At 38.4% G+C, this 12,959-nt stretch overlaps 1 protein-coding gene across 2 annotated transcripts in view; it reads right to left on the bottom strand.

Annotated features, from left to right (window-relative positions):
- Window positions 1–7,897, bottom strand: part of IKZF3 (IKAROS family zinc finger 3) — a 108,146-nt gene extending 100,249 nt beyond the window's left edge. For both annotated transcript variants that reach the window (XM_060203570.1, XM_060203571.1), the window contains exon 1: window positions 7,820–7,897. In XM_060203570.1, coding sequence (XP_060059553.1) covers window positions 7,820–7,826 — 7 coding nt within the window. In that variant the 5' untranslated portion in view covers window positions 7,827–7,897. The remainder of the gene's footprint in view (window positions 1–7,819) is intronic.
- Window positions 7,898–12,959: the final 5,062 nt, after the last annotated feature.

Here is a 12,959-nt window from a genome sequence, read left to right as displayed (position 1 = left end):
TCCTAGGAACCTCAATAAATTGCTGATTCTGATTGAACAGATCTAGTCTGAGACTGCAGAGTACCAGTTGAGATTGTCCATGCTGTTGGTTCAGGGAAGTTATTAATAAAGATCTAAAGGATCTTTGTAAATGGTTTGTGAACTAAACTCAATGTTTACTGGTTTTGTATGTCTGGTATAATGCAAGACGACTTCTGCATTATTTTTTTAGGCTGTGGCTGATCTCTTATAGTATAGAAAGTTCAGAGTGGCTCTCAACCTTACCAAGATATAGTATTTTCCTTTTAGAAAAAAATAGTAAAAAAAAAAAAAAAGAAGTCTGTAATATCTCAGCAAGTACTAAGTATAACCTATTCTCACACAATTAACACAGTAAAGTTCAACCTATGGAGGTGAAATAAGGAATAATAAAATAATTTGTATTTTGGTATGTAAATGCACATCATATTATTCTAAAGATATAATAATGATGATGATGATAATCTAATGAGATGAATTTGTAGACTCATCATGAGTGCAAAATTAAAATGCAGGATGCAGATTGTATGAATAATGGTCAGTCTTTGGTTCTGAACTCTTTCCTAATCTATGTAGTAATTGCATTGCTAGACAATGTGCTGAAGTCATGCAAAAAAACATTTCATATTCAGTAAGAAGTAAATTTCAAGGGCTGGGTGGTGGTGTACCTGGTTGAACACACATGTTATAGTTTGCAAGTACCCGGGTTTGAGCCCCCAGTCCCCACCTGCAGGTGGAAAGTTTTGCAAGTGGTGAAGCAAGGTTGCAGGTGTCTCTCTATCTCTCTCCCTTCCTATGACCCCCTTCCCTCTCAATTTCTGGCTGTCTCTATCCAATAAATAAATAAAGATTAAAAGAAAAAGGAAACAATTCTTTGAAAAAGAAAAGAAGTAAATTTCAGGTCTAGTAGTCATTGAACAGATATAAGATGTTACCAAATTAAAAAAAAAAAAAAAGGAAAGATTCCAACTCAGAATGAGGATGGTGAGGCTGGGTGGTGGCTTACCTGGTTGAGTGCACATGTTACAATGCACAAGGACCCAGGTTCAATCCCCAAGTCCTCACCTGCAGGTAGAAAGCTTTGCAAATAGTGAAGCAGTGTTGCAGGTGTCTCTCTTCCTTTCTACCACCCCCTTCCCTCCCGATTTCTGGCTGTCTCTATCCAATAAATAAATATAATTTTTTTAAAGCCTGCCTGGCAGAATGAGGATGGTTACCTACCATGAGGAGATGAATTTGGGATAGGCCATAATGGATAAGCAAGGATATCACTTGGCATGATGATGGCACTATTAATTAACAGTATTTGAAAATCAGGAGAATTTTATTAAGATTGGAGATAACAGCAACTTTGTTTTTGGACTTGTTATTTAAAAAGCATTAGAAAAACTAGGCTATGCAGCTATCAAGAACAATGAACCCACCTTCTCTGACCCATCTTGGACAGAGCTAGAAGGGATTATGTTAAGTGAGCTAAGTCAGAAAGATAAAGATGAGTATGGGATGATCCCATTCATCAACAGAAGCTGAGGAAGAAGATCTGAAAGGGAAACTAAAAGCAGGACCTGACCAAATTGTAAGTAAGGCACCAAAGTAAAAGCCCTGTGGTGAGGGGTAGACATGCAGCTTCCTGGGCCAGTGGGGGGTGGGAGTGGGTGGGAGGGATGGGTCACAGTCTTTTGGTGGTGGGAATGGTGTTTATATACACTCCTAGCAAAATGTAGACATATAAATCACTAGTTAATTAATATGAGAGAGGGAAAATCAATTGTATGTCTCAAAGTTTTTCAAAACACAAACTGAATCTTTTTAATATATAGGCTGTGTATTTGATATGCGGACTCTCTCAAAAGCCTAGACCAAGTAGATCAGAAGCATCCAATAGCACAGCTATATACAAGATACTGGGTACTGTACAGCAAACCATAACAAAAGGACTTTCCAAAGTTAACCCAATTACCAAATAATGTGATGATAACATTAACTATCAATTGTCTTTTTGAACCCTAAGACAGCAGGAACCTCACATCTCCATATAGAGCCCCGACTTCCCCCAGTCCTGGAACCATTGGATAGGGCCCACTTTCCCATAAGCCTCTCCCAATCCATATCAAATAATATTGCATCCGCCGATCACAACCTAACCAACGCAACGATTGCCACCTCCATATGCTTCACTTCAGACTGTGTCCAGAGACTTCACGTGTGGAATGACAACCCTTCAGCTTCATTATTCGGGTGAGACCTTTCCTTTCATAGTATACTCTAATTCCATCTCAGGTGGTTCACTTTCTAACAAAGTCCCAAAACCTAGATATACACCAGTTTCTGTGAGAGAGAGCATATGTTCACACGTATCCATAAACTACTGCAAAATATATACCTGAAAGCAGAAGTACACTAGAGTTTGCAGTGAGTACCTCCCTAACACTTCCTCTCCACTATTCCAAGCTTTGGGTCCATGAGTGCTCAACAATTTGTTTGGCTTCGTATGTTAACTCTCTTTTCAGTCACCAGGTTCCAGATGCCATCAGGATGCTGGCCAAGCTTCCCTGGATTGAAGACCCCACCAATGTGTCCTGGAGCTCAGCTTCCCCAGAGACACACCCTACTAGGGAAAGAGAGAGGCAGACTGGGAGTATGGACCGACCAGTCAACGCCCATGTTCAGCGGGGAAGCAATTACAGAAGCCAGACCTTCTACCTTCTGCAACCCACAATGACCCTGGGTCCATGCTCTCAGAGGATATGGGATATGGAGATTGGGTGGTGGGAATTGTGTGGAGTTGTACCCCTCCTACCCTATGGTTTTATTAATTAATCCTTTCTTAAATAAAAAATAAATAAATAAATAAAAAGAAAAACTAGGAAGTTAGGAAAAGCAACACATGTTCAGAGAACACAAGCAGTCCAGAATAACACTAGAGCACAGAGATATCTTGAAGTTAGTGTTTCTCCTACATGCCCAACTAAGAAATACTAATGTTTGTTTATCCTCATAGAAGTTTCACACTCTAGACTGACTTTCTCAGATAGAGGGAGGAAGAAAGAAAGAGAGAAGGAGAGACACCACAGTGTCACAGCTTCCTTCAGTGCCACAGTACTCCCGTGGTTGGAGGTTGAACACGCACTGCATGCACGTAGTGTAGCTATTCTCCCAAAGAATTATTTTGTTTGCCCCTTAAAATAATTTTTAAGTAGGAAGTGGCTTGCTCTTCTCAGAAGACAATTCAGGCATTAACGCTCAAAACAGACTTAAAGATACACAGTTACAGGCAGAAAGAAAAGTAAAAATCTACATTAGTAGTTTTCAAGATGAGGGCTACCACAGTGATGGTCTTGTCAGACAGGGGAAGGAAAGTTCAACAGCTGGACTTCTAGTCCTTTCCTCATTTCTACTGGAACACTGAACTTGTGTCTGTCCCATACTAGACATGAAATTTCTATGTAAAATAATGTTTTGTTAATTGAAAACCAATGTTGCCTTGTTTTTGTGTCTAATCTTTTTTTTTTTTTTTAACCTGAGCACTGCCCAGCTCTGGTTTATGTTGGTACCAGAGATTGAATCTAGGACCTTGGGCCATCAGGCATGAAAGTCTTTTTTCCTTAATTACAATGAATTGCTAGCTATTTCCCTGACCCTTAGCCCTCAATCTTGCTAAACTATGAGACTGACTGTAGAATGCTTGATAATACTAAACAGACACACACACAAACACACACACACACACACACACACACACACACAATTAAATTAAGAGCATCTTGGCAAATATAGTGAAAATTGCTGCTGAGCATTATTTTTCTTAATTGAACACAAGAGACCCTGAGGTCATCTATGAACTACGAACTGCTCTGGATACTGAGCATGCAAAAATAAGACATAGTTTCTGCTCTCCAGTGAGAGAATAAATACCTAAATCACAACAATTTCAATACAGTCAGTAGAAGCATGCAGAGAAAAGAAAGCTCACTAGATAAGATAGAGGGAAGTAAGGCAGGGTAACCCCAAGAAGACCTCAGGAGAGACCATTAGAAAGAAGTTATCCGTAGAATCTTCATTGTAATGATACATGAAAATCCTTGAAACAGGAGTAAGAAAGAATAGCCAGGTAAAAGGGGGGGGGGCTCAGCAGAGAAGTAATTACAGAACCAGACCCCCCTCCCACCTTCTGCACTCCATTAAGATCTTTGTCCATACTTCCAGAGAGATAAAGAATAGGCAACCTTCACATGGAGAGGATGGGATATGGAACTCTGGTGGTGGGAATTGTATGGAATTGTACCCCTCTTATCCCACAACCTTGTCAATCATTGTTAAAGCACTAATAAAAATACTTTAAAATGTGGAGGGTGAAATTTTAATCAAGAACAAAAATGTGAAATAACATGGAATTATTTGAGCACCAACAGGAATTTTCTAAAATTATGTCCCCCTAAGACCCAACAGTCTTTCTGTAGCTTTTGTTCCTTTGAATTTTACCATTTCAGCCTTCATACATTCATGACGGAAGACTAGTAAACTTTACCAGTTGGATGCTATCTCCCTGTAAATTTCAAACACCTACATCATTGAAGGGGACCTAGACATTTAAAATGGCTACCACAAAAAAACATGGCATATGGAACAGAAGCTGACATCAAATAGAAAAAAACTTGCACAATAACCTGATAATGTGTAGTGCACTGCAGTACTTATTGTAGCAGAACAGAAGTTGTTAGACTTTTAAGAATGAGGATCTGAATTCAGTTCCCAGCACTGTGTATAACAAGATGATGCTCTGGTTCTCTCTTCCCCTCCTTTCATAAACAAACAAATAATTTTTTTAAAAAATTAGCGTAGCAGTGAGCTCTGAGTCTCCCAGTAGAATACACTGTACACTGATGTATTACCTGATGGCCAGAACAGTGACTCGCAGCTAGGCAGCGAAGGCTATCTATTGTGTATTTTACTTGAAAGCAGGGCAATATGAAATAAACATACTTAGGTCTCTACTTAGTTTTTTTTTTTTTCAACTATAGTTTTTCTCCTCTTTCTTTCCTTTTCTTTTTTTAATTGCCACCAGGGTTATCACTGGGGCTCAGTGCCGACATGATGGCCATTTCCCATGGCCATTTCTTTTTCTTTTTTTTTTTTCCTTTCTTCTGTTTAGTAGGAAAGAGAGAGACTAAGCAGGGAGGGGGAAGAAGAGAGACACCTGCAGCACTGCTTCACCAATTGTGAAGCTTCCCCTCTGTTGGTGAGGAGTGAGGTGTCTTAAACTGGGGTTCTTTCACATGGTAGCATGGGCAATCTATTGAGTGTGCCACTGCCCAGCTCTCAACCCATTACTATTTAAATAAAAATGTTTTATATTAAATGATAAGTGTGTCAATACCTATGAAATTGGTATTTGTGAACAACCTCCTTTCTTAACTATATTAGACAGAAAGAATGTAATTATATCAAACAACAAAAATTTAAATCAAGAGCCTTTAAGCAAAACATATTTAAGCTCACACATTGTAATAAAAGAAATAAGTTACTCTTTTATTTATTATATGTATTAACTTTTATGTGATGAGACTCATATTTCAAAAATTTATATGACATCTCTACACAGCATCTCAAACATCTTGCTGAATCAAAAGCTTAATGAATAGTAAGTATTTTATATGCTGAAGTAAATACCAACTATATAGCCCCATATTTCACAATAAATAGTAGTATTTGCATCTGGTCCCAAACTTGGGGGGGGGGAAACTATTCTACTTTTGAGTATTCGACTTTCTTATATTGTCAAGCAAAGAAAGCTATACACTGCAGAGCAAATCTCAATTCTAAATGAGACCAAAATATAAAGATAGTGTAAAATAGATATCAGTATCAAACATGTTAGCCAGATTAGACAGTCTTAGGTATCTATAATGAACTAGGTACTTTACTAAGTTAAATACTATCCTTAAGGACTTGATGTTAGAATTATCTTATTCACCTCACTAATCTTTTATATTTTTTTTATTCAAGTGTTGAGGTTCTCAAATTAAGCAAACTATACACCATCTACCTCTGTAAAACTAGGAATTTAATCTAGTCACCTAAACTCACACAGATCACTAAATTCTTTCCATTTAATTTTGTGCATTCTGATTTAAATGCTGCATGTTTTCATTCCTTTTCTATTCAGCTTCCATCTGAGGATTAATCTCCTAAATGATGCTACTTAGCTCATAGTTTATTTCACATTAAATCAACATTTACAGATTAGCATTCCAGTTTCCACAGACTTAGACTATTTTGCATGCTATTCTTAAGAAGTGATTAGGAATGTTTAAGACTAGGAAAAATGAGGTTTGTGTACACATTTATAGTGTTCCAAAACTCAACAGTAATTCATCTGTAATGAAATTATTTCGCAGTAAACAGCAACTTAATTTTTCTGTTCTTTGCCAATGAAGCCATTGCAAGTTAAAAATTATATTTCAAAATCTTTTTTTAAATATTCAAAGTGCAATTTGGGCTATTCTAAAACCCTGGCAATGAAATAAATTAAAAAGCATAAACATTTCTTCAAAAGAGAAAACACTTCAAGACCTATTCAACATTTAAAACTTTCTTTGTGTGTACTAAGTACTTAAATGACTATTCTATTTAGAGGAGAAAAACATTTTAAGGGCCAAGGAAGTGAAAAAAATGCAAGTACGCATATATACAAACTGAAGACTGAGGACAACAGCATTGCACTCAATTATATTGTGAAACAAAAACTACCATGCTTACCTTGATTCCTAAGGTATTTAATCATATTTTAGTAACTGTACATACTCTAGACCTTAAGTTGCCAAAACAAGGCTAGCTGACAAAAGATAGCTTTCAATTATTATGAAGAAGAATGCCCTTGATATTAATAATAATTACCAAATTAACATTTCCGCTAGGCTGAAGTGCTTTTTTTTTTTTTTTTAAGTAGGGTGAATGTTTCTCACAAACTCTGACTTTCTAAATGTCACCACCTTCCCAAGGTGAGATACAGCTTCCACTTCCAAAGTTTTAGGAATATATTTGGGTGTGTGTATGGGGGTGGCTATTGAGAAGTTTAGAATCGTGATGTGAAATTTTAATTATCCCTAAGGATTGCACACTGAGAATTATTTTCACCAGCGAGGGCAATTTCACATCTTTCAAAATTAATTCAAATGAAACTTTCAATGAAATTCTGATTTGTGCTCTTGGTAAAGAAGGAGCATTAGAAGATGGAGTTCCAAGGTAACTGCAAGTGTCAGTCACTTTGAAACACATTTACCTTTCCCAGATGACAACATTTACCCTCAGAAGAAAAAAAAAAGGGAAAAAAAAGAGCAGTTACTATTCATTCTGAGTGATTCACTCAGATTAGCCTAATTTCAACGGACACTAAGGCAATGGAATGAATATATATATTATATATTACATATATATATATTTGGATATATACATATATATCCAAAAGGATTAGTTATTTCAACCCAGGTTTGCTGCCATTTTAAGGACGCCCCATAAATCATCTTCCTCTGCAGACTCAAGAGTTGACCTCTTGTTTGTCAACCCCAAAGATAGATAAATAAAATCGCAGAAAAGTTATCACTCTCCAAAGTTGGGAGAGCGGGCGGGAGCGCGTGCGAGATGTATGGGAACCGATGCGCTTTGGCCTCTCAAATGCCTATTTACTTTTGACAAAAGAAATAAATAGAAGCAAAACCAAGATTCAGAAGGAACTCTGCTGCGCGCACCGGTCGAGCTCTTCAAAGACCCCTTAGGGAGGAAAAGCGGGCTGGTGGCTCACCTTCCATGTCGCCTCCCGGCTGCTGGCTGGAGCTGTGGCTCTGGTACCTGGCGCTCCACGTGCTCCCGCCGCGGCCCCGCGTACAGCGCAGCTGGCGGGAGATTCCCGGCGCGGGGAGTCCCCGGGAGCCCGCCGCTGCGTCGGCGCAGACCGAGGGGGTAGAAGACGACCCGCCGGTACGCGGGGTTACAGCGGCGCTGGCTGGCGACAGCTTTAAAGGACGCACGAGGCGCCCGCGCCTTCAGTCCCCTTTAAGTGTCAGAGCCAAACACCGCTATGGGATGTAGAAGGTGCATCAGGAAACCGTCTCAAGATTTCCATCCTGAAGGGACAGTGTGTGAGGGAGTAGAACCTCACAGGAGGGGGTGGGGGAGGATCTGGAAAGCTTTCCTCCAAACTTAAATTTGAAGAAGTATGCCTTAAGTTCATCAAAATCTGGACATTCTGGTCCAGATTTGGAGCTGATACCCAGGAATGTTACCTATGAGAATTCAGCTCAGTGGAAGTATTGTTTCTTCCTCTGGTTCGCATGATAAAAGTTCTTGGTCCAAGTTTTCAGAAAGTTCTCACAGAATTCAAAAAGGCCTTTTTTTTTTTTTTTTTTTTTTTTTGTCAACTCAACTTTTTCATGTTTTGGAAGTAAATCTCTCACTTTTGTTATCCCTTCTGGGAACTGCTTATATCTGCCACCACTCTGTATGTGTTTATGTTCTACTACTCAGTCTTCTTCAAAATAGGAGGATCTGAGACTGCTGACAGATAACATATCTGCTGACAGATAACATATCAGAAAAGTAAAGAAAGTAGTGAGTGTGGGGTGATAAAATAGAAAATACTACCTCAAGGATGTTAGTACACAGAGATGTACCAGTCAGCATCTTTTCCCAACATCCTTCCCACTTTATAGAGGGGATTCTCTCCCTCTCCCTCTCCCTCTCCCTCTCTCTCTCTCTCTCTCTCTCTCTATTTGTCTATAGGTAGAAGGGAATTAAACATAAAACAATTTTTTCAAAAGCAGAACTATTTTTGGTAACATTGAAAGCTAAGGACTTCATTCAGGTGATTTAAAGATAGTCAGTTTGTTGAATTGAGCAACAATGATTTTCAAAAAGGCTACGGCCATCTTCACTAGAAAATTATAGGGGGGGTAGGTAGTGGCACCCCTGGTGGAGGACATATACTACAACAACACCCAGGTACAAGCTCCTGGTTCCCACCTGCTGAGGGGAAGTTTCATGAGTGGTGGAGCAGTGCTGTAGGTATCATTCTCTGTCTCTACTTCCCTTCCCTCTCTATTTCTATCTATCCAATAAATAAACAGGTTAAAAAAGAATATTAAAATTAATCTATATCAATATATGTGATACTTATATATTAGGTTAGGGTTTTGTTCATCAGTTTACCTTATGAGAAGAAACCCACTGGGTTTAACTCATGAGTTAAAGCATTTCAGTCACAGTTTTATAAAATTAAGGGTTTTTTAATAGGGCACTAGAAATAGGAAATCCAAAAAATATTTTACCTGTATGTATACACACACATAGCTATTTTACTTGTGTATAATACATAAGTATATAATTTTTAATAAGTTAATAAGTTGTATTGGCTTTGTTTTAAACCTATAGCATTGTGGCAGCACAGCTATAGCTTGTATGGGCTGGAGTTCTACAGGATAATCATCAATTTCAGAGAAAAATTCTAAACACAAAGCCTAATTTTAGGACTGAAAGGGGAAATTTCTTGTTTGTTAGTTTCTAAAAGCAAAAATAGCACATCAAAAGTAGCAGAAGAGGAACTGTAAAATTTCACAGGGATGGTGTAAGGGTGAATAGTTACTTGGTTATTAAAAAGTTGCCAAAAAAACTTTTTATTACCTTTCATAACAATGTTCTGTATACCTAACAGTGGAATGTGCTACTATTCTGTATATAATTAGTATTTCAGACTTCAGAGAGTGATACTTAAGGGAGTAAGTAAAAAGTAGATAGGCAAAAATCATTTATGTCGCTTCTCCCTGCTACATAAATTGCAAGCTTCAATTCAAAGGAGGTGAACTATAAATCTCCACTCCTTAGGTGGGTTTCACTTAACAACTTCTTTCCCATTTTTTAAATACATAATGGGAGAAAATTGAGTAATTTTCTATAAGAGAGACCTGAAAGACCCTACTTCAGGCAGGTATTCAAGGTAACAACAGTTAATAGTATGTACCCTTTAGGTGATAGGATGAGAATGACACCTCTGTAGTCTTCCACCAAAAAACCCATAACCTCAGTCTAGTAACAAGAAAAACATCAGACAAATTCCAATAGAGAAGTATTCTTCAAAATAAGTCACCAAATTCTTCAAAATAAGTCACCAAATTAAGGTCAAGTCAAGGTCATCAAAGCTGTCATTAACTATCAAGGTCTTAAAAAAAACAAGGCATGACTGAGAATCTGTTAACAACCAAGAGGAACCCAAAGACATATGATATTTAAATAAAAATTCCTGGAGCAGAAAATATGACATTAGATAAAATTAAAAGGTCAGGAAACTGGGGGCCTGGCAGTGGTGCACTGGATTAAGTGCACATAGTACAAAGCGCAAGGACTCACACAAAGGTCCCGGTTTGAGCCCCCAGCTTCCCACTTCCTGGGGGTCGCTTCATAAATGGTGAAGCAGGTCTACAAGTGTCTATCTTTTTCTCTCCTTCTCTATCTTTCCCTCCCTTCTCAATTTCTTTCTGTCCTATCCAAAAAAGAAAAGAAAAGAAAGAAAGAAGGGAGCCGGGCCATAGTGCAGCGGGTTAAGGGCATGTGGTGCGAAGCTCAAGGACCCGGATAATGATCTCGGTTCCAGCCCCTGGCTCCCCATCTGCAGGGGAGTCGCTTCACAGGCGGTGAAGCAGGTCTGCAGGTGTCTTATCTTTCTCTCCTCCTCTCTGTCTCCCCCGCTCCTGCATTTCTCTCTGTCCTATCCAACAACAACAACATCAACAACAATGAAAAACAAGGGCAACAAAAGGGAAAATTTTTAAAAAAAGAAAAGAAAAAAAACAAGGGCAACAAATGGGAAAATAAATAAATAAAAAGAAAGAAAGAAAAGAAAAGAAAAAATAGCTGCAGAAACGATGGATAATCCATCAATAACCTTGGAGGGGAAAAAAATTAAGGAAACCTAAGTCTAGCATGGATTTTGTTCAATGGTAATGTATCAGTATTGGTTCATTAATTATGAGAAATGGACCATACAAATGTATGATGACACTGAAAACTAAATGGGCATACATATGAGTTATCTGTAACATCTTTGCAATTTTTCTGTAAATCTGAAACTGTTCTAAAATTAAGTTGATTTTAGAAGAGTAAATGACTAAAAGCTACTATGTATTTAATTAAGTCTCCTCATAATACTCAAAGGTTATCCCACAAGATTTACAATAATCAATTACTTATAATAACTGGGAAACTGATAAAATATAGTGGTTTTATAATGTACTTTGACTAGAACCAGAATGACAGACTTCCAGGGAATTGAAGATAATGCCTAAATTTGTCTTTATTATCATCAGGGAACAGTTGAGTCTGCACCATGAATCTAGACACCGTAACTGACATGGGTGGATCTGACTCATTGAATCACATTTCATGCCTTATGCTATGTAGGTAAAATTAACAGTGACTAAAAACGAAATCACTGACATAGGTTGCTCCTGGACCATCTGAGATAGTCCAAACACTGAATAGACTCAAAGGAAATAAAACTGAAAAATCTTGATCTCACCCAAAATAATCATTCTGCACCCTGTCTGAACCATGGTCTTACTACACACCAGCCTACTCAAAACCACCACTAAGAGTGTCTCCCTGCTAAGAAATAGACAGCAGATAGGGTCTTTCAGGTCACCAAATTAGTAGCCAAGCAAGAACCATGAACAGGTGGGCCTAGTCTCTTTTGAAGTAAGATGATCTTGCCTTATCATCTAGCCCAACAGGAAAAAAAGAAAGAAAAAAAGGTGTGTGTGGGGCGGAACCTTACCTTTCAGTTGGGCCCATTTTAGAAAGCAATGCCACTTCACAAGCTAGATAAATTAGCATGGGGGAGTTGTCTTTGAACATCATCAGATACTTGTTAAAAAATGAAGATTAGGGGTTTGGAAGATGGCTCAGCAGTAGATTACCCACCTAGAAGGCAGCAGTCCTGGGTTCATCCCTAGTGTCACATGAAAACAACAAAGAAGTCTCATTTAAAAATAAGATAGAGGGGCTGGGTGGTGGTGCACCTGGTTGAGTCCACTTGTTACAATGTGCAAGGACACCCCCCCCCAGTCCCCACCTGCAGGGCAAAAGCTTTGCAAGTGGTGAAGCAGTGCTGCAGGTGTCTGTCTGCCTCTCTCCCTCTGTATCTCCCCCTTCCCTCTCAATTTCTGGCTGTGTCTACTCAGCAAATAAAGATAATGACAATAAATAAAATAAAATAAAATTTGGACCAGGAAGGTAGTTCTGTAATAGGGTGCATGCATGAGACTCTATGTTCAGAATTCAGCATCACATTATTTTTTTAATTTAATTTAAACATCAAGATTAATATTCCTCTCAATTGTGAAGTCATTGGAGACACTGAATTGGCACAGTGGTGGTTTTTTACGATCTTAGTGGACCACAGTGGACAGAAGATTGCAATCAAGTAAAAATTAGGAAGAAGTGCTTTTTAAATAATAATGATGATGACAACAACAACACGTGTATAGAATTAGCCAGTTGGACTCAATTTAGATGACCCATAGTTCTTGGCCACTTCCACAGCACTGTAGTCAGAAGCCAATCAAATATAAGCCGACTTCTCTCTGCCAGGTCTGATCTGGGTTGTTGACTTCGGTTACAGCAATGTCATGAAGCTTCTTCACAGCCTGTTTTAGCTGGTGTTTACCAGCCTTGACATCCACAATGAACACAAATGTGTTCTTGTCTTCTATCTTCTTTACCGCTGAGTTGATGGTCAGGGAAAACTTGATGATGACATAGTGGTCTAGTTTGTTTCTCCCAGGGTCACTTTTCAGAAAATACTTGGGTTGTCTTCCCAGTCTCATTGCCTTTGGCCATGGGAAGTTGGGTGACAGATTTTCTTTTTCCTTTATATTTAGTTATTTATCCACTGA

Source organism: Erinaceus europaeus, chromosome 12 (genome assembly GCF_950295315.1).
Source record: "Erinaceus europaeus chromosome 12, mEriEur2.1, whole genome shotgun sequence".
Taxonomy (NCBI): Eukaryota; Metazoa; Chordata; class Mammalia; order Eulipotyphla; family Erinaceidae; genus Erinaceus; species Erinaceus europaeus.
This window is presented reverse-complemented; position numbering and strand designations above follow the sequence as displayed.